This window comes from Onychostruthus taczanowskii, unplaced genomic scaffold, assembly GCF_017590055.1.
Source record: "Onychostruthus taczanowskii isolate IOZ18803 unplaced genomic scaffold, ASM1759005v1 scaffold4, whole genome shotgun sequence".
NCBI classification, from domain to species: domain Eukaryota; kingdom Metazoa; phylum Chordata; class Aves; order Passeriformes; family Passeridae; genus Onychostruthus; species Onychostruthus taczanowskii.
Window position 1 is genome coordinate 23,069,166 of NW_024501459.1, and position 20,458 is coordinate 23,089,623.

At 40.4% G+C, this 20,458-nt stretch overlaps 1 protein-coding gene across 1 annotated transcript in view; it reads right to left on the reverse strand.

Moving 5' to 3' along the window:
• The window catches only part of DPYS (dihydropyrimidinase), a 28,300-nt gene extending 11,306 nt beyond the window's left edge, over positions 1-16,994 (reverse strand). The window contains exons 1-7 of the mRNA XM_041412742.1: positions 16,674-16,994; positions 13,325-13,483; positions 11,044-11,223; positions 9,994-10,183; positions 3,166-3,322; positions 2,038-2,179; positions 32-174 (exon numbers count right to left, since the gene is read on the reverse strand). Coding sequence (XP_041268676.1) covers positions 32-174; positions 2,038-2,179; positions 3,166-3,322; positions 9,994-10,183; positions 11,044-11,223; positions 13,325-13,483; positions 16,674-16,943 — 1,241 coding nt within the window. The 5' untranslated portion in view covers positions 16,944-16,994. The remainder of the gene's footprint in view (positions 1-31; positions 175-2,037; positions 2,180-3,165; positions 3,323-9,993; positions 10,184-11,043; positions 11,224-13,324; positions 13,484-16,673) is intronic.
• Between the last annotated feature and the right edge of the window lie 3,464 nt (positions 16,995-20,458).

A 20,458-nucleotide genomic window follows, 5' to 3' on the forward strand; every position in this document is an offset into this window, starting at 1 on the left:
GGGGGGGGGGTGAACAACTTCCCATGCATACCTTGTAGCTTTAGGATCCCAAATTACAATGTCAGCATCAGAGCCCACAGCAATTCTGCCCTTCTTTGGGTAAAGGTTAAAGATTTTTGCTGCATTTGTGCTGGTAACAGCTACAAATCTGTTTTCATCCATTTTTCCACTGTGCTGCAAAACAGTACACAAAAGAAAACTCATTACTTTTTTTAAACATGGAATGAAAAAATGTTCTTCTTGTTGAAAAACTAGGATGAGTAACATCCATCATTTTTTAAAAGCTCATACTGAAGAATTTAGAAGTAAAAGTAACTATTTGTTTCAGATGCCCATAATGCAATGTACTTTCACTAAATACAGTAACTTTATCTTACTTTATCCCACAGCAAAGAGAAAAAAAAAGACAGCTTTAAATGAAACACTCTGTGGATCCAGCCTCAAGTCAACTGAAATCAAATGTTTTAGCTGGCTTTAAATCTGTAGCCCTGCTCATCAATTTCCTCAGGAAACATAATATCTCTTGAGTATCTTGGTTTTAAAAATGGTGACACAGTATCAAGGGGAGCCTAGAAGGTGATAAGGCAAGGCAAGGTACAATATGTAATATAGGAAAACTGATTTGCGGATTTTTTTAGCGATGACACAGAGTATAGCAGTGATCAGTAACTGATGTGAAATGAAGTAGTATAAAAAACAGATTGCTGACGTGACATTTCAGCAAAATACCAAACAACAATGAATATACATGTATCTTGGGACTGTCCACTGCTGTGTAACTAATTTAATCCAGCTTCCATGACTCTTGTTTGTTTGGAAAGCCACCTACACTGGCAGTAATATTGTGCACAGATCAGTCTGGGAATCAGACTGTCATAAAAGCATCTTTATGGTGGTCTGTGTGCAGTCATCTGAGAAGAAAAGTATAATGAAAATGGTGAACACTGCTTTTCTAAGTAATGGTGTGTTGGAAGAGAGGGAAGGTATTCAAACAAACTCACACAGCTGTGTACTATTTTACAAATGAAAAAAGGGAGGTTAATATCAATTGAAGAACATTTTAAAAATTATCTTGCCCTACATGATGCACTGTTCAAAATCAGCACTGATGAACACATTCATGTCTCAGTTTCACATGAGCCCAAGCTAGATTTCTGTTTACCCCATAAGAAATCTCACCAGAGCTGTGCCACAGGTGAGTATAGGCACAAGTGTGTGAGTTTTGTACTTACCAGCTGGAACTGAATCCCAACTACAGATACGCAAGAGATATCATGAACCACATTCTTACCAAGTGTGTGAGGCAGGTAATTATACTGTGACAAATGAATATGCTTCACAGTGCATTATCAACATGACTTCACTACTGCAAGAGAACTTCAATAGAACCAGAACATAACAGTTATGCATTAGCCAGAGCAATCATGACACCTACTATGCAGCAGATTCCTCAAGAGATTTCCTTACCTCCCCCCTCATCAGACATTGTCTGAGAAGCACTGACCCTTCTTGTGTTGGTACGAGAATCTGAAGTCAGTGGGACTTGAAAATGCTCATTTCATCTTGTCACATTAGAAAAGCATTTCTTAAAACATAAATTAGAAGTTGACAGGCACAGCACTGTGCAACTCCTCCAATGGCCAAGTTGGAGAGAGATCAAAAAGGAAAAAATACACAGCTGATAGAGTTGAAACTGTAAGCACCTCTTTTATTTTCATTTCACAAGCTGAAAAAAATGCTTCAAGGAAATATACTTGCAGTACCACTGAAACAATAGCAATGCCTTACTGTTAAACAATAAAAATGATTCTTTAGTCAAATACTTTAAACACTAAGAATCTTCTTGGTGTTTAAATATAAATAAATAAATATAATATAAATAAATAAAGTGAGAGCTAATAAGGACTGTTATAGCTTTCAATTGAATGAGTTATGATAAACATGCTTGATAAAACTCAAGAGTTAATACTTGCTGAGAGATTATGTTTTGTGGGAGAAATGAATTACCTCTATGTTTGGACATTTTGATATACTTACAACGCCTTTTTCCCATATGACTGACATCCTATCCTCCACACCATTCACTCCATTAGGGATTTTTGTGAAGTCATCTTTGCCCAGAGCTTTCTGACAAATGTCAAAGGTGCAATTGTCAGTCCCTGTCACAGATAGGTCACCACTGCAGAGAAACAAATTCATTATGAATCAGAGCATGTACCAGACAGTACAGAGGAAAACCTGTTGTAAGGCTGGGTTGACCAAGACATTCATCCTTCAAGACAAAAACTGATATGCCCTGCCAGCCTGCCCTCAGTCCCATCTTCCAAGACTGGCTCCACAGTAACAGCCAGTTGCCCTGTGAAGCAGTTTCCTCTTCAGAAACCCCTCAGAAGAAAACAAGCACCAACACTGACTCTTTTACTCTGGATATGTCAAAGACATCCCATGTATGGGGGAACTGCCCAGTTTGCCCAGAGCAAGCAGCTTTGTTTCATCCTCACACTGCGAAATGAAATTCCCCAGTCTGTGTCACTCCATATGACCTCTGAAATTACTATGGATCTGCACATCAGTTAGCCTGTGTTCAGGAACACCTTTACAGGCTCTTCTGTCAAGTTCAACCCTTTTGTGGAGTTAACCCTTACTGGTAATGAAATACCAGCAAACCACACATCTTGTTAAGTGCAGATATCCTAAAGATACTTCTTTTTCTACATCCTTCTGAAGTAGAAATTTTGAAGTGAATATCTTACATGTACCTTCAGAAGTTAGCAGGCTTAATTTTATGCAGCATTTGAATTTCAAGTGAAAAAGGCAGCTGACAGCAAACCCCAGAAAAATCTAGCTGTGACCTCACCTTTGACATATTTCCCACTGACTTACAGCCTGTCTTCCTGGTCATGTTACAATTTTTGCTGTGGTATGAGCAAGGCAAGGCTTACTGAATGAAATTATATGTGGACAGTAGGCTGTAAGAGTTCCGAGAAATAAAATATGAAAAGAGAAATTCTTTTCATCTGTGATTTCACCCTCCATTTCTCCTTTTTGATAATGTAACACTCTGTACTTAGAAAATCTCCAGAGCATCAGCCTGCTATTAGGTACTCTTGACAAAATCTGCTGTGCATTTTGGTATCAGTGGTCACTGTTTATTCATCTGCTCACTTGGCCAGTAAGTTCATGAGGAAACCAGGAGTAGATGGATCTGGTCTCAGTGGGGGTCCCATCACATATGCTGCAGCATGAGCCCAGTCTTTATTCCAGTAGTTGGTGCCATCAGTGCCAAGACTTGCAGCAATAGGCTCCCCATAAACCACCTTTCCTGAAAAATGTAAAGCAAAGGTATCATCATCAAACAACATAAAAATGCATAACTTGTATTTTCTCTGTGAAGGATCTTTTTGGTGGCAATGAATTTAAATTTGAATGAGTGTTTCAAATTAAGCACCTACATATGGAAGGACATAATAAACTAAGCTATAACACAGCATCTTTGTTCTGAATTTTCTGCTAGTGATTTCCCAATATATTTTCTCCTAAGAACATTGCTTGGGGAAGTTTTTTAATTAAATTGTTGATAGATATACTATGATGAGTTTTACACATTGTTTACTAGGAATGTGATTGAGATTTCAAAAAGAAAGCAGTCCTCAGTTGCATTAATTATGTTTAAGATTCATGTACTTGGTAGTACCTGTTTGGTGCTCTGAAATTACTGACTACATAACAGTGTCAGTTAATATATACACCACACAGACTTTGCAAGGTGGCACTTTTAATTGTCAGGCTACAATTATGCCAGGAAGAACAATATGGCAGGAGACATAAACCAGAAAGTATAGAAAGATTTCCCAAATCAAAAACTATAAATAACTTAATTTTAAAAGTTATCTCCCAAATGTTAATCTTTTATCCTTCGCTGCACAGTATCCTATTTTCCTCAGAAGAGGACACCAACCTAGACTGGCTGTTAGCCTTTGGACAGAACTAGCATATTTAACTACTTTTTTCTCCTGGGAAACGTGGATTTGAAACTCATCAGAAAAAGATGTTTCACTCCCTGAGCGAGTGCTCCAGACACTTTGCAGTTCTGCAGCTGACAGGTGGAAATGCCTCCAACTGCAAAGGTCACTAAAGAACCAGAATGAGCTGGGACCTCCCACACCCACTCAGAGGCCACTTGGTGCCAATTAAACACAGCCTCTGCTGGGTCCCAGCAGCAGCCTTCTCTCTCCCCTGATCCCTACAGACAGTGGGTATTTTGCATTGGATGCCAGATTTCACTCCAGGCACAATTTTTATTGGAACCATCACTGCATTGCCCCAGCAAGGCCACAGCTGGTGATTGCTTGGTAGTACAACACTGTGACCTTTCTCTGACTTTCTGAGTGTAAGTCATGCAGTCATGGTACTGTGGAATACAAAAAGCAAAGCTTTGCAGGTCTCTCTCTGTACATTAGACTGCTACTTCTGTGAGCTGCTGCATTGTAACTCCTGCACTGGCATCCTACTGAGGATTCAATTATTTTCAAAATACATTTCTCATTGCAATAGTGCCATTCCTGAAATCTTTGGTGCTAGATTTGCTAAAAGGCCTCATACAATTTTATCTCTATGTGGTGTCACAGTCTGATTTGGTGTTAGTGTATTGTACATTTATTCCAAATACTACCTAGAGCAACTTTGTCCACAGCCTAAATTACTAATTTGTTACCATCACTTCAGTGTACTCTGACATTCTCAATGTGCATGTCTCATATTGATGCTTTGGCTTGGAGCATTCTAAGTTCTCAGTCCCACTTAGCTACATATATTATAGATTAATACTTGAGCTCAGAGGGAGACCACCATTTTTTAGACTTGAAAACACTATTTTGGCAATTATTTACTGTTTTTTTTACATCTTATTTTCAGAACTTAAAAGCAGTGACTATGAGGCCATGCATGGAAGTGATATGATCACTCACTGATGAGGAGATTTGAGCAGATTAGTGTTTTCTTAATTCAGAGCTGAATGGGGAAACCCAGAGAACAGACATGGATAAAACCAAGAGAATGGATGAAATCAGGATGAAACGTGATCCTGAGGGTTCCTGATCGAGGTCTTCCCTGCCTTTTGCAGGAACCCTTGGCCTTTCCTGGCCAACTCCAAATATTGTATTTTAGGTAGGCTGCCACCAATCTAGATGTATATAGAGAAGGTCTGGTATATGTAACCAATCTGTCGTATTTACCTATTAGTTGTTTGGCAGATTTTTTATTTTCAAAGCCACAAGAAAGGGGACGGAGGGGAAGTGTGGTTTGTGTCTCTTTTACTGCATTTAAACAAGCTAAAGAAGCTTTCATCCAAAGTAAACCTCAGCTATGAATCATTAGGACATAGCTACAAATTATTAAAATTAAAATTGCAGGAAAATAATAAATTTTTTCTTAATAAATACTTCAGAGAATAATAGGAAAATAATTTTCTCATCATAGTTTCACCACATGAAAATGAAAAGAAGTTTCCAAGCTCGCAGTTAGATATGCTGAACTGATTCTAGCTCATGTACCATAGCTGATGACAGTGTTTCTGCAGTCAGAGTTTGAGCTGACCAGCTCCCTTTGTTCCCATGAGTGGGGAGGAGTAGAAGTTATTCCCTCAAGTGATTTTGAGTCTGAGCACTGCAGTTTCAACAGACTACCTCTGGACAGTTCTGCTGAATGTGCAATTTCTTGCATTTCACTTGGGCCATGACAAGCCAGCCTGAAGGATACAGTAATGTCAAGATTCTGCTTTAAAACTAGTAAAAACAAAATTCTGCACTAAGGCTCTTTCAGCTGAACTGGCAACAAGGAAATTCTGCATTAAGGTTCTTCTAGCTTGATTGACTTCTGCCTATAGGCATAAAAGTGAAGTAATGCAGTAATAAATCATGTCTTTCAAATTGTTATATTTTCCAGCATTCAATTAAAAAAAGGAACACTAAGTGTTCTGCTGTTTGGTCTTCCTGACACCTCTGAGCATCTGGTAAACAGCTGTGCATTTGGTGATGTTTTATCAGGTGGCCTAACTGGCTAGCCAGAGCTATTTTTAATAGATTACTTTATCAAAAAGAAGAGCATTCAATTGCTATTTTTGTACCACCTACCGGAACTCAAAAAGAGTTGAAATACTGATAAACACCAACAAAAAACATTTACAGAATTGAAAAACTGGTCCGTATGTTCTTATTCTTGTAGAAATTTTAGAAGCACTTAAGATAAGGTCATATGGGGCAAAGATACTCACAAGCTATGCTCTGAAAAGAGCAGAACTGCAAGGCAGGGTTTACTGAATCAGGGATAGCATTGCATCCATTAGGCTATATACAGCCTGGACCTGAGCTGTCCTGCATGAGACAGCTAAAAAGTTGACATTTTTAGTTGCATTCCTGTGCTCAGAATCAGCTTGAGAGCTTGTATTCCCTCAGCAATGGACATGCCTTTTCTCTCACTAAGAAGAGACATAACCCATGACTGTTGGTAGGAAGCAATTCTGTAAGCCTTAATAAGCTTCTTAGAATCTGGCCAAGGACATATTTTTCTATGCACTTTTTTAAAAGAAGAAACTTTTATAAAAAAATTACTTTTTCAGTAAGATTGTTCTCTCCAGGTTTCCACTAGAAAGTCCCATTTCCTGGCAGTAGCATCACATTAAATGAGGAAAGGGACATGAACTTTAATCATCACACTGGATGATCCTTAAGGTCCCTTCCAACCCAAACCACCATGGGCTGGAAGGGACCTTATTGGAAGGGACACTATTCTATGGTCTCCAGCTTTAGCTGAGATTTAGCTTAGATTGAAAGCATTTTTTAGGGGGAGACGGTGTAAATCATGTACCCCTAAATCACATTTTATTAGCCTTGCTCTCTCCACAGCATTTCTGGCGGCTGGAGTGCGTGACAAGGCAACTCCTTAAGTTCACATCAGGTAATCCTAATAAGGAGAAGGAGCTGCACGCCTGACATGAGAGCTCTACAACCTTTTATTCTCACTGGAGGGAAGATTTTGCACAATAGCAAGAAGATAATCCCTTTTGTCTTCCCACTTATGGCAATGAGAGTGTCACGCACACAAATATATCAACCGCCCTTCTGTAGAAGAATACAGTTCCTCTACCTACTCTGTCCAGATTGAAGGCCATATTTTGCACAGAGATGAAGAAACAGCCCACTGAGACAAGCAAGGACAGAGGTGCTGTCACACACTGCTGCTCTCACAGAGGTGCTGTCTTTGATCCTCTCAGTGGAGAACTGATGAACCATTGCTTTTGGCAAACAGGCTGGTAGGGTCCCTCAAAAATAACAGGATGGGGGGGCATGAGTTAGCCTGTTCCTCTCCAACATGGTCACAATGTGGAATTTTGGATTCCCTGTTGAATATTCAGCAGCTATTACAGATGTACATGAAAAACATGCTGCTATAATCTGGAGGTTTCCTTCCTTGAGTGTTGTTGCTGGAGATCAGAGCAGACATAGATGGTGAACTCTGGCATGGGAGAGAGAAGGAAAGACTTTTGCTTACCTCATTCCCTTAAAGTTTGCTTAATCTAGAATAAGAACTGCTGTTCCTTTACAATGTGCATGACTGATTTTAGCCTTCAAGGTCTGAGCCATAGCTCACTGAAGACAACAGAATTATGCCTACTGTCTAGAGCAAGCTCTATCAGGCCTTCAGCCTATAATATTAGCTCTCACCTTGTATAGCTAAATGAGTGAAAAGGAAGAGTTGGGCTATGACTTACATTTTTGACTAGGAAAATCACTATCCCATAGAATTTGGGAAGCAATGCAATTGCAATTCAATTTTGGTATCACACTGTCAAACAGAAAATAGATTTCACTCACTGAAGATCTGTTTTTCCCCTTCTGAGGTCAGTGATGGAATTGGAAGGGATATCAGTCTTCCTCTGACATGGGCAGAGATGAATATGCACACACACTTTTTATTTCATGCTAAGTGCTTGAAAAGTAACATGAAAAGTTTCACAATTGTGAATAGCAGGAAGCTAGCATCAAGACATGGAGAAATGATCTTGAAAAGATGCATAAACTGCTTTTGGAGTGAATATTTCAAATCAAATGCTTGAGAAGCTTCCAATATTTAAGAGTTTACACAATGTTCACATTAGAGCGTTTTTTAACTTGTCCAAATTGAATATCTTTCATCAAAATATTTGAGTTTTATTTATGTCATTCATATAATACTTTGAGAATTTAGGGGTTTTTTGGTCTGGAAATCCTTGCTTTTTATTACCACTCTTTAATAAAAAATGAAAAATAACTTCTACTAAAACCAACAGTAGAGAATTTCCAATTACCAAAATTCATACAGATCAATCTCATTAAAAACTACAATACTTGTAACTTCCTTTGTGGCACTCTAGTTATCTTTTGAAATTTCTCAATCGATCTTAGATTTCTTTTTTCTAAAGAGTATACTTCTATGCAGATCAATATGACTCATGAAAATATGTTATATGTTGCTGTGCACAAAGGAAAGCATTGGTGAATCTTACTGCAGCAGCCCAGGAGGCTATAAAATGCAATTTGCACAACAATGTGCATCAATTCTCCCAATTTTTTCTTAATATATATTGGAAAAGCATACGTCGATCCTCAGTAATCAAACTGGCACTGCAGACGTCTTACAACACGTGCCTAATCAATGTTTCACGGTATTTACTGTCAGCACAAAATTCTTTACTTGAACAGTGTATTATAAAACACCGGCTTAGGTCTTCACAGCCAGTTTTTCATCTTTTATCTGGGTATTTTAACTGTTGTCATAACTTGTAGTTAATGTTCACACAATGCCTGTGAATGTACAACCAACCAATGGACATAATCCACATTCCTGGCAGCACTGGCATCTAGTGGAGGAATCAAATATAGCACAGTAGAAAATGTGCCAATAAAATATATTCTGGTAAACTCTTTTACAAACCTGAATTACTGCTAAATCTTACTAGAAGTCATGGTCATACATATTGTGCATAAACATATCCATCTCTATTAGTATAATGACATCACACTGTTTTGTTTTATTATGATCTCATACTGTACATTTTAATATTAATAATCTGTGCCCCCTGTGTAGGCATTATCTTAACACAAGAAATAGTGAAACTGATGTCTATATGAAATTCATACCAAGTCAGGTGAAAACAAGCTGTAAATGCAAATATGTAAAAACATAGCAAAAAATATTCAAAAAGATAATGAGGACACATAATTTTAAGTCCTCCAAATCTTGGGCTCCTGTCCTGCTCCTTCCACCTTGATAATGTCTCCTCACAGTGCTGTTCCACGTGCTGCTCTGGATTAATTTACAGGTGAGGAGATAAAACATCCTGAATACCTACGGCCTTCAGGCTACTTGTAGTCTACCTAACAGATGGTCAGGAAAATCAGGCTGACCAGAGGTATTTGTGAACACTGCAGTGCAAACCTGAACAGCTCGGCACTGGTGGGAATCAAGGCTTTCAGACAGTCATCTCCACCATGACAGTTAAATGCCCAGTAAATAGGAGTCATGGCACTGCCTGTAAAAATATGGTGTGGTCTCTTTTATAGAATTTCTCATCAAGATATTTGGTAAAGTCTTGCAGACAAGCTTGATAGAAAAGAACAGTAGATTATTTATTGTCTTGAACCGGTCACATAATTTTTAATGAAATAATGCTGTCCTGGCCATCACTTTCACCTTGGAGGTACAGTACTAAGAGAAAAGAGTTTGCTCTGGGGAGAAGGGAAGGTCTCAGTTCTGGTTGCTGTTCTTACACACTGCTCCCCTTGAGCCCAACAATATACAGACAGACAGACAGACAGACACACACAAAATTTAGAAATTCACCCATGATCTAAGGCTTATAACACCCATAAAATTAAGACACTAATGCTGTGTTTGGTTTTCCATGACCCTTCCCCCAATGCCATTGTCCAAGCACAAAAGAATCAGGACTTTTACCTTCCCTTCGTGCATTACTTATCACCTTTGCTGAAGATTTACTCATTACGTGGACTACATAAAGGGGGCAGTTCACAGCATTTGCTATGGTAATCGCTCTTTGTGTAGCTTCAGCTTCCACTTCTTCAGGACGACACAGTTCGTGACCCTCAGGGCCGGTTATTCCCATTGCCAGCATCTTCTTTGCGCCCTGAAGACCACACAAAAGCCATGCAAGAGTCAGTTAAAATGTATCTATGTTGTCATGAGCATGCTGCCAGTAAAGTGGACTCTGAAGCAGCCATTGCAGCCCGTTCAAGGGAAAAAAATAACTAGGCAGTTGTGATTTTTTTCCAAAAGAAGTTACTGTAGTTTTATCTGAAATCTAATACATCTCTCAATAAACTCAGGTCTCAGAATATTTAAGTAAATTCAGAGAACACACTTCACTGACTTGCAGGATTAAATCACTGCTCTTGAAAACCCTACCCCTCTCTCAATATGTACACTTAAATATCATGGCAAATGATGTCCCATGATGCTACTAACCCTCACTGAGGGAAAAAAAGGAAAAATTCTTACTAAGCACAAAGATGCATATCCAGAACCTCTGAAAACTCCAAGAGACAAAGAGGCTTTAAGAGGCAAAAAGGTTCTGTCCCTACACTGTTCCAGGAATTTAAGGTCTGCTGATTTGATATTATTTAGGGATGAATTACTTTCCCTTATTGGACATGGGGCAGAGTCAAAGCGCTGTTGACTGGAATAGTTGAAGAAACTATTTTATTACAGCCACTGTAGTCACCACTGATGTCGAGTATTACCAGAGTAGTTATACCCTCAGGGGCCCAGAGCTCTCAGTGCCTCCACGCAGCACTAAGGTGACAGTGGCAAGTATGAAGTGAAGCTAACTATGCATAGAGGGATGTTGAGACTGCTGTGCCCAGTCAGTGAAGCTTTCTCCATACTTCTGGATCTGCTCCTGTTACATGAGCTGACTATGTCTGGAGAGACCTAGGGCTAGGACCATCTATATTCCTGACTTTGATGGACAGAATGTCAAATGTGCACCTGTGCAATTAGCTCCCCATTCTCCGCATGGACTTGAGCAACTGCCCCAAGTTCCTTACAGCAGGAAAAGGCTTCATATAGCTCCTCATCATTGACCATGTATATATCTTTATAGGCCATAAACATCTTGAAGGAGTTGACACCTTTGTTTTGAACAAGACTTTCCATTTCTTGCTTCACCTGAAAAATACAGCAATTATATTATACATAGTAATAATTTTGTATAAGGAAATTGTATGTATGAAGGGTGAACCTTTACTCACCCATCAAATATATATTCAGTACAAATAGCCCAAGTCACATATTTAAAGATTGGTTTAGACTATTCTTCTTGTATCAAATTGATTCTCAAAGTATATAAAAGGGTAACACTGCAGTGCAAATATTGGAAGCACAAGCTAATTGTAGGATAGAATGATTTTTACAAAAGGTAATGAGGCAGAATTTTATTTCAAATAAACCTCCTGATGTTGAAAACACTCATTCCAATATTACAGTCGAGTGTCCAACTCACACAACATGGACATTTATGCAAAACCGATTTTCAAAATTAGATTGCAATGGGATGCATCTTTTAGCAAACAACACATTGACAGAAAAGATTTCATCTTTTAGAGCTTTGTCCTGACTTTAAACAACACACACAGCCTTTTGAAACATTTTGTTGTCAAACAAAACATCTCCAAAATGCTATGTGCAGGCCTGCCTTTTTTCTTTTTTTTTTTTAATTCTTTATTCACTGCTTGTTAGGATTCCCTGGTTCTGCTAGAGGTTCAGCAAAACATTTCATCACAAAGAAAGAAAGACACATATTTTAGTCTTAAGGCTTCTTGCACAACTGGTTAGCTAGAAACATATATTACATAACTTTGGCTCTCCCTTCCCAGTAAAATGATGGTTACAGTAATTTATATGTATCTATAATTCTATTACAATTTCCATGGGATTAATTCCTTTCAAGAAGTAAAATATTACTTTTCATCTTCTCTCTAATAAACCAGTTGAGTCTGCCCAAGAAGGGTAAGATATATAAAAAACTCAAGGAATTTTTTTTAGTTATCCAGAGGAGGGATGGAGCACATCATGAGTGGGAGTTACCAAGGCCCTGCTCCGGCACAAATATAGAGGCATGTCATTTATCCTTTTCACGGTATACTACAACTAGCAGAAGGCATTTTAAAGTATGTATGCTTTTAATTAATAGTTCAAAACCGGGTGAGATGAGAACTGATCAGATGAGTATGACGTATCAGTCTTTTTCACCCAGGCCTTTTACAGCTACAAAATGCCCAACCTATTTCTTTTAATCTTGGCCTTTAAAAACAGTTACATTCTTAATATAAACTAGAACATTTCATTGATTTACATCTCCCTATTTTTATTTGATTTGTCAATACAATTCCACTATTGTCTGCTGAGGCTCTTTCAAATGCACATTACTCAGATTTCATTGGAGAATTTATTTCATGACTTTGCCTTAAGTTAGAAGATGTGGTCAGCCTATTTTAGCACTCAGTACACAGAATACCAAAGATGTGTTTGCAGAGTGAATGCTTTGGTGAATATATTCTAGAATTTAAAAATTAGAGGTACTCATATATAAAATAGGAATTTACTTTATATATCTGTGTACTGATGCATAGCTCTCTGAGAATCCAAAGTCATCTTGTAAATCATGGGTCTCATTCCAATAGATATCAAGCACCTGAAAAATTAATTTCTCAGTAAATCTTTCAGGCTGTCAGCAAACATTCACTCAGCAAAGGTGATTCTCCCATACGTAAATTCAAAAAATGGTTTTTTTAGATTAGTTCACATTCAATGTACTATTGGCTACAGTCCTGCTTTACTTTAAACAGGTTTTAGTGCAGCCACCCAGGAAGTCTTCCTCTACAAATGAAGTCAAGTACCATATTTTTTATGTATATACTTATATAAAAAACAACTAAAACCACCAAAACTCATCTGAAGCACAAAATATCAAGTGTTCAAGCAACAAAAGTCAAAATTATTGTAAACACCTCTTTCCCCCTCTGACCTGCCTGGTCTTGGTCTTGCACAATCCCTACCTTTAACTCTGTGCAGTATTATCCAGAGATACAGGCTATCTGCAGACTTCTTTCAAATACATATACTCTCAGAAGGGTGTGGGCTATTTCAAATATTGTATTTAATCACAAACAATATTTAGCATGGAAGCAAGCAATATTTAGCATGGAAGACTCATTCCAAGCAGGTGTGGCACAGATTTATGGAATTTAAAATCAGCTTTTCTGTCTACCTTGTTGCTCCACCAGGTAACTGCCACATGCAATGAATAATCACAGCAAACTTTAGGGTCTGCCCAGCTTTTCCATGCATCAAAGGCTTCAGTAAGAGAACAACCTTTCTGAGGGATGGCAAAGTCGATGATCATAGTGGTTCCTCCTGCTATAGCTGCCTGAAAAGAATAAAGTTAATATTTAGCAATCAGAAAGAATGCAAATTTCCTCCTACCCTCTCCAATTCCCTTACATCAATTAATCTGGATACACTGAAAAGCCAAAAGCCACTGAGGAGTTCCCCTGAGTAAAGTCCAGACTCAAAACATTATTAGGGATATTAATTTAATTTGTTTTGAGAATGCAAGCGAAATTCTCACACTGAAGGAGAAGATTCTCTTCATGTACGAAAACTTATCAAAGAATTGGAGATGTGTCTGTAGTGTTTATGCATCAGTGAGTTTCCTCAAGTGTGTGGAATCACTGAGGAAGAAGAGCATTAGAAAAGTCGACTTGAGACCTGCTTCCTCAGAGTCTAGGTAGTGGAAAAAACAAGCCTGAGTGACAGGCAAGTATTAAGGGGCAACTACACAACAACAACAAGAAGCCCCATTGAGTTTGAAAATACAATATGAAAACCCCCAAACTCTTGTCTAATACCAAAATATTTCAAAAGTGCTTAAAAATATATTGTTATTAGAAACACAATATCATTTAGTAAAACTGTATAGAGGGTTTTTAAAAATAATGAGGAATTTACATTCTCTACACAAGTGCTGTCAAGTAATAAAATAAACTACAACCTTACTTAACAGGTGAATGATTATCAAAAATTGCTTTTTAACCAAAAATTTCCACTCTTATTTATGGACACCTGAATTATTACTTTTCTTGACTTTGGAGGGAAAAAAAGTCACTCAGATGCTAGATCCTTGACTAAAAGAAATTGATCCAGTACAGAAATTCCTTTGTTGAAATTGTTACTTTCTTCCAGATTAGCAAAATAAATCCTGTCTATTGCTCTGAACAATGTTCCTTTGCAAAACAGCAACAACCAATTCAGATCAAAACATGCACAGGTCAAATTCACAGGATCAGAGAATCACAGAATTAGCTAGGTTTGAAAAAAGCTTTGAAATCAAGTCCAACCTATGACCTAGCACCAACTTCTCCATTAAACCATGGCACTAAGTGACACATCCACTCATCCTTAAAACACCTCCAGGGACAGTGACTCCACCACCTCCCTAGGCAGCCCATTCCAATGCCCAATCATTCCTTCTGTGAAGAATTTTGTCTTAATGTCCAGCCTAAACTTCCCCTGATGCAGATTAAGACTGTGTCCTCTTGTGCTGTCACTGGTTGCCTGGGGGACCAAGCCCCACCCGGCTGCACCCTCCTTTCAGGGAGCTGCAGAGACCTGAGGTCTCCCCTGAGCCTCCTCCCGGCTGAACAGCCCCAGCTCCCTCAGCTGCTCCTCACAGAGCTTGTGTTCCAGACCCTTCACCAGCCTTGCTGCCCTTCTCTGGATGCATTTGAGAACCTCAATGCTCTTCCTGAATTGAGGGGCCCAGGACTAGACACAGCACTCCAGGTGTGGCCTCACCAGTGCCCAGTACAGGAATGACCTCCCTGCTCCTGCTGGCCACACTGGTGCTGACACAGGCCAGGATGCCACCGCCCTTCTTGGCCACTGGGCACACCCTGGCTCACGTTCAGTCTGTTGTCAGCCCCACATCCCCTGGGCACTGTCCAGCCACTCTGTCCCCAGCCTGAAACGCTGCAGGGGGTTGTTGTGGCCAAAGAGCAGGACCCTGCACTTGGACTTGTTAAACCTTGTATTGTTGGACTTGCCCCAACTATCCAGCCTGTCCCTCATGCTATATTACTCTTCCTTTTTGTATGACAATTAGTCTCTTTCTTCCTTCTGTTCACTTAGAAATCCGAAGAATAATTGTAAATATGTCAGTATATTTTGCAAAAAGAGAAGTTTGGAGAGTGACACAAGTATTTGTAATCTCTAATGAATTGAGCAAAACATTTTCTCCAGGAAAAGTTGTTCAAACTGTCAAATATTTTTCATCAAGACTGATTGACTTATTTGTTAAACAGGATTTAAATAAAATTTATAGACTTAAAAAAAAAAAAGTCATGGGCTCCACAACTCCACTTGAAGTCTCTTTTTATTCCCTACATCTTTTTCCTCCTCTATCTGTAAAGCAAGCAGCCTTTACTTATTCAACTGAATGGGTAAATCTGAGCTAATCATTGTAGCATATTTTGCAATAGCTGGAATACAACTCTTTCTCACTGAATTTCTTGCCAAAATATTTGTCAGAGGATGACCTTCAGTGCATAGGTATGAACACTTTCCACACTTTGACCTGGGTTAACTATAGCCATAATATCTAACTTTTTGACATCTCATTGCTAAGCTGGATCTAGAATTTTCTTGTAGGCACCGAAGTGGCATCTGGATATCCTGTTTTGTGTACGCAGCCTCTGTTTTGCAGCTTCCCTGACCTATAAGTATCTCAGAGTTACTCAGAAAACCTTAAAAACTTATTTTCTGCTTTTTAGTAAACCCCAGTTCTCCTGTGAGAGGAACTGGGTATAACAATCTCTGTGAAGGTGATGGCTAGCAGACAAGCCAAGTAGGGCAATGCAATCCTTTCTGTGAACAAAGGATTTCAGTCTGCACAACAAAGCTCTTAGAAAAGTGCCTTGAAAATTTTGGTTATGGAAACTATATGGAGATGATGCATAATACTGTTAATATGAGTAATTGATACACTATTCATATTCAGGGAATATAATAAGATCAGCTAAAAAGCTGAAAAAAACCACACTCCAAGTGTAAAACTGGGAGAAATTAGGTACTTTCATAAAGTGTATTTGAAGTGGACTTTCACTGAGAGACACAGTAAGCACCAAAGTGAATGACAGAAGAAAAGGCTTCATTCCCTCATGCTAACAGAGGAAAAAATTCAGATTACCACAGAAGTGCTTAAACAGCACAAGGGAATTAAACTGTTGCTTTAGTTAACCTTTGCTCAGAAAAGTATGAAGCTTGATGCATGTACCAAAGCAGGTTGTAGTCTGCATGCTGACAGCCAGGGTAAATGCCTGCCCCACTTGATCCCCGCAATCACAATAGTTTCTGGAGGAGCCCAAATAACATACTGGTTGGGGGTGACCTCTGAGTGCCCCAACTACTTTATGACAATGTCCCAGTCAAAGGGACAGGAACAACTGGCAGTGCTTGATTCACATTCTATTTTCTCTTTTAGAAATAATACTGGACAACCAGCAGGCACCTCTAACTGAGAAAGCCCAGATGCACACACAGACGTGCACTTGTGCACCCACCTTGGTTCCAGTGTAGAAGTCATCTTTTGACCTGCTACCCATGAAAGGGAACTCCATGTGTGTGTGAGTATCAATGCCCCCAGGGATCACCAGCTTGTTGGTGGCATCCAGCACCACAAGTCCAGTCGAGGGTTCCGGGTTTAGGTTTGGTCCCACCTGCTGCACCACTCCATCTTCCACGTACACATCAGCCACCACAGAGAGGTCAGCATTCACAACTTTTCCCCCTTTGATCAAAAGTCTCTGCCGAGCCCGGGTTTGGGGTGGCATGCCAGCAGGTGAGAGTGAGGCCTCAGCTCAGAAAGCTGCTCTTGCCTCAGCAAACTTCACTGCCCCTCCTCCCGGAGCAGCAGCTCTCTCCAAATGGCCCCAAACACACACCACACCATGCTCTTTAAACAGACACCAGAGGAACTGCCCCTCTGCCCCTGGAGCTCCACCTCCCTCCTCCCGTGCAGCCCAGTGACACGCATGGGAGCGGGCGCTGGCCTTGTCCCTTTCTGCTCCAGACTCTGCCCGGACAAAGCGAGCCGGCTTTCAGGGGGTCTGGGATGTTCTCATAGCACACACTCCAGCCTGCCCACTGCACCTGGGGGTTTGCAACTTGCTGAGCTGCTTTGAAAATGTGGCTATTTTATCATCTTGTGATGCCCAAAAGAAAACTAAGCTCTTTGCAGCCACATTTGAGGAAACCGAGGGTGACCTGAGCTCTCCACAGAAGCAGCCAGAGCCCAGGGGTGACCTGAGCTTCCTGCAGCCATGTCTGGGGAGCCCGTGGGTGCAGCCCGTGGGTCCAGCCCGTGCAGAGGGAAAGGCAGAGTGCAGTGCTCTGGTGACCCAAGTGCTGCATCCTTCTCAGTGGAGATGGTGGGGTCCACACTGCTCTCAAGCTGTTTCTCAAAGGATTTGGGACACACCACCCTCAGGATCCAAGCACGGCTTCCCACTGCCACTGCAATGACACCACATAGCGCTCTGGCCTGAGGGGGAAGCCGGGGTGTGTGTGTGTGTGCCACCATCCAGGTGAAAATCTCATTTCCGTACTGGATGCTCCATCTGCCCCACGGCCCTGCTGTGCCCGCCCGGCAGGCCCGGCCTGCGCTCGCCATACTCCCGGCGCTGCTGCCCACACGAGCACTGCCGGCCCCTCGGATCTCCCTGCCCCACGGGAGCCCTTCCCGAGGCCAGGGGAAAGTCAGGACCTTCTGTGCTGGGTTTCACACAAGGCTGGTGTGATCTTGTCAGGATGTGTTTCAAAATATACACCTGTAAAAAGAGGTTGGAAAGTAAAATGAAGACAACTGAAAAATGGAGCTAAAGACCATCACAGAAGAGGAAAGACCTGCTCTGTACCATCTCAGAGGCACTAGTTGCTATGGCATTTTCCCACTTCTCCCATAACCCTGGATTTGCAAACTCAGAAGTCTCTTAAGTGTGTTCCTAAACATGCATCTTGCACCTTGCATCTTCATCCCCTCACCTCTTCCAGTTCAGTGGTGATGATTTAGCAAGATAGAACATTGTCTCTGAGGAATGTGAGAGGGTACCAAATAGTACCACACAGGATACCAAAAAGCCATTTAGACAAAGGACAAAAGATTTGGAAAAATCTCACCTTCCCATCAGCATGTCACTTTTGTTCCTTCCCTTATGATGGGTAAGAGAGCATTACTGTACATTTACTTTTCTAGCTGCTCTTCCCAAAGTGTCTTATCTTACACATCACCTTTGTGCAATGGAACAGAGATTCATAACCTGACACAGCAACGAAACAGGTCAAAACTCATTTGGAAAAGCAGCTTCACTTTGCATAAATTAAGTGACCTTTGTTAAGTGAGGACAGGAGGTAGCAAAGTCAGAGGTTCATCTAATCATGTGGTATACAGCAGTTAAGTTTCTATGCCCACCCCAATGGATATTTAATGATTTGATGTAGAACAGCATGAAGAGATTTTACAGTATTTATTGACAAAGAGACATCACCCTGAAATTTCAGTATCGCTTCAGTACCTAAAATGCCAACCTAAAATAGTCACTTTCTTGTAATTTTCCCCTGGCCAATGACTACTTAGTATTTTCTGTGACAGGAGTTTTGACATGACAGACTCAGACAGTCATCTCCGAGTATGCTCTTGGGCTAGTGGCAGTTGTAAACTGTTTCTTCCTGAATCCTTCTGCCAAACTGGGCAGAGGGAGAACTGAAGGCAGATCGTGGTGTGCACTGGGATAGCCAGTTCCCTTTTTGTGTGTGTTGCACAGGAAAGAGCTGATACAACTTTCATACATAAATGCATGAAAAGTAGCACAGCTCAAAGTCCTATTTACATCTGTTTCTGCACAAGAACAGGCTTGAACTCTGTTTCCCCTCCTCTGATTTCCTCCTGGATAATTTAGACTTGTGGATCCTACTCTTAAATGCTTAAACCTTCCTATCTGTAACTTCATGCCCAGTTCAGAATTACAGAGCTGCCCACAAACCCGCAAAAAGACATCTTACAATGCTGTGCTTAGGAAAACTGAATTTATCCCACAGGTGGTTTTGAACGCATTAAATAACATACTAGTATATAACAAGATTCTGTCTAAGCAGCCCTTTTATTTAAATCACTTGGACCAAAAAGATAATATCACATCAGTTGCATTTATATATATTTGGTAAATATTTAATATTCCACAGCTCAGGTGTCCCTAGGAAAAATAGCCTAAAATACCACTGGTGGAACAGAAATAATATTTAAAATATTCAGAGAAGACAACTGGTCCTACATTCTTAGTGATCACTGAATATCTACTGCTGCTTCAACAGGGCTTCAGGCTCCTAATTGATTTTGCAGTATTTACTTACTGACAAAACATTTTACCTTTTTATCCTTCTCTTTGCAGTGTTTCAAACAAATATTCGCCCCATAATCAATGTTTGACTCGCTCTGTTGCAGTGGTCTGGGCTGGGAGAGAGTTAAACTCTGTCACAGTACCTGGTATTGCTGTGTTTTGCATCTGTGCTGAAGGCACGGTTGGTAACAAAGGAAAGTTCTCACTGGTGCTGAGCAGCACCTGCACTATGTCAAGGGCTTTTCTGCATCCCATACTGCCCCACCAGTGAGGAGGCTGGGGGTGCACAAGGAGCTCGAAGGGAACAAAGCCATGACAGCTGACCCCTACTGACCACAAGAACACCCCTGGCCATATGGTGTCACACTCAGCATGCAAAGCTGGGGAAAGAAGAAGGAAGGGGCGGGACATTCAGCGTATACAGCACTTGTCTTCCCAAGACACTGTTAGTGGATGGTGGAGATCTGCTTTTCTGGAGATGGCAGAACATCTCCCTGCCCCTGCAAAATGAGGGATGAATTAGTTTTGCTTCACTCACAAGTGCAACTTTTGCTTTACCTATTAAACTGTCATGATCTCAAACCCACGAGTTTTCACACTACCACCCTTCCAAGTCGATTGAGTGACTGGCTGTGCAGTGATCAAATACTAGCTGGGCTTAAACCACAACCCTGCAGAGAAGTTTCCTGTTAGGAAACATTTACTGGGCCTAAAGTGTTACATAGGAGCTCAACAATTTGAGAGCCATTGCAGAAAGTCTTCCCAAGCTCACAAATCTGAAGATGAATCATGTGCTAATGCTTTTGTTGTGTCTAGCAAAGCAAATAATCCTAGAAATCTAAATATGGAGTGCCTTGTTTAGTGTAACTATCACAGAAATACAATCATAAGAGGTTTCTCAGTAGCCTAGTGATTAACTGATTCCATTTGAACAACCCTGAAAGAAACACAAT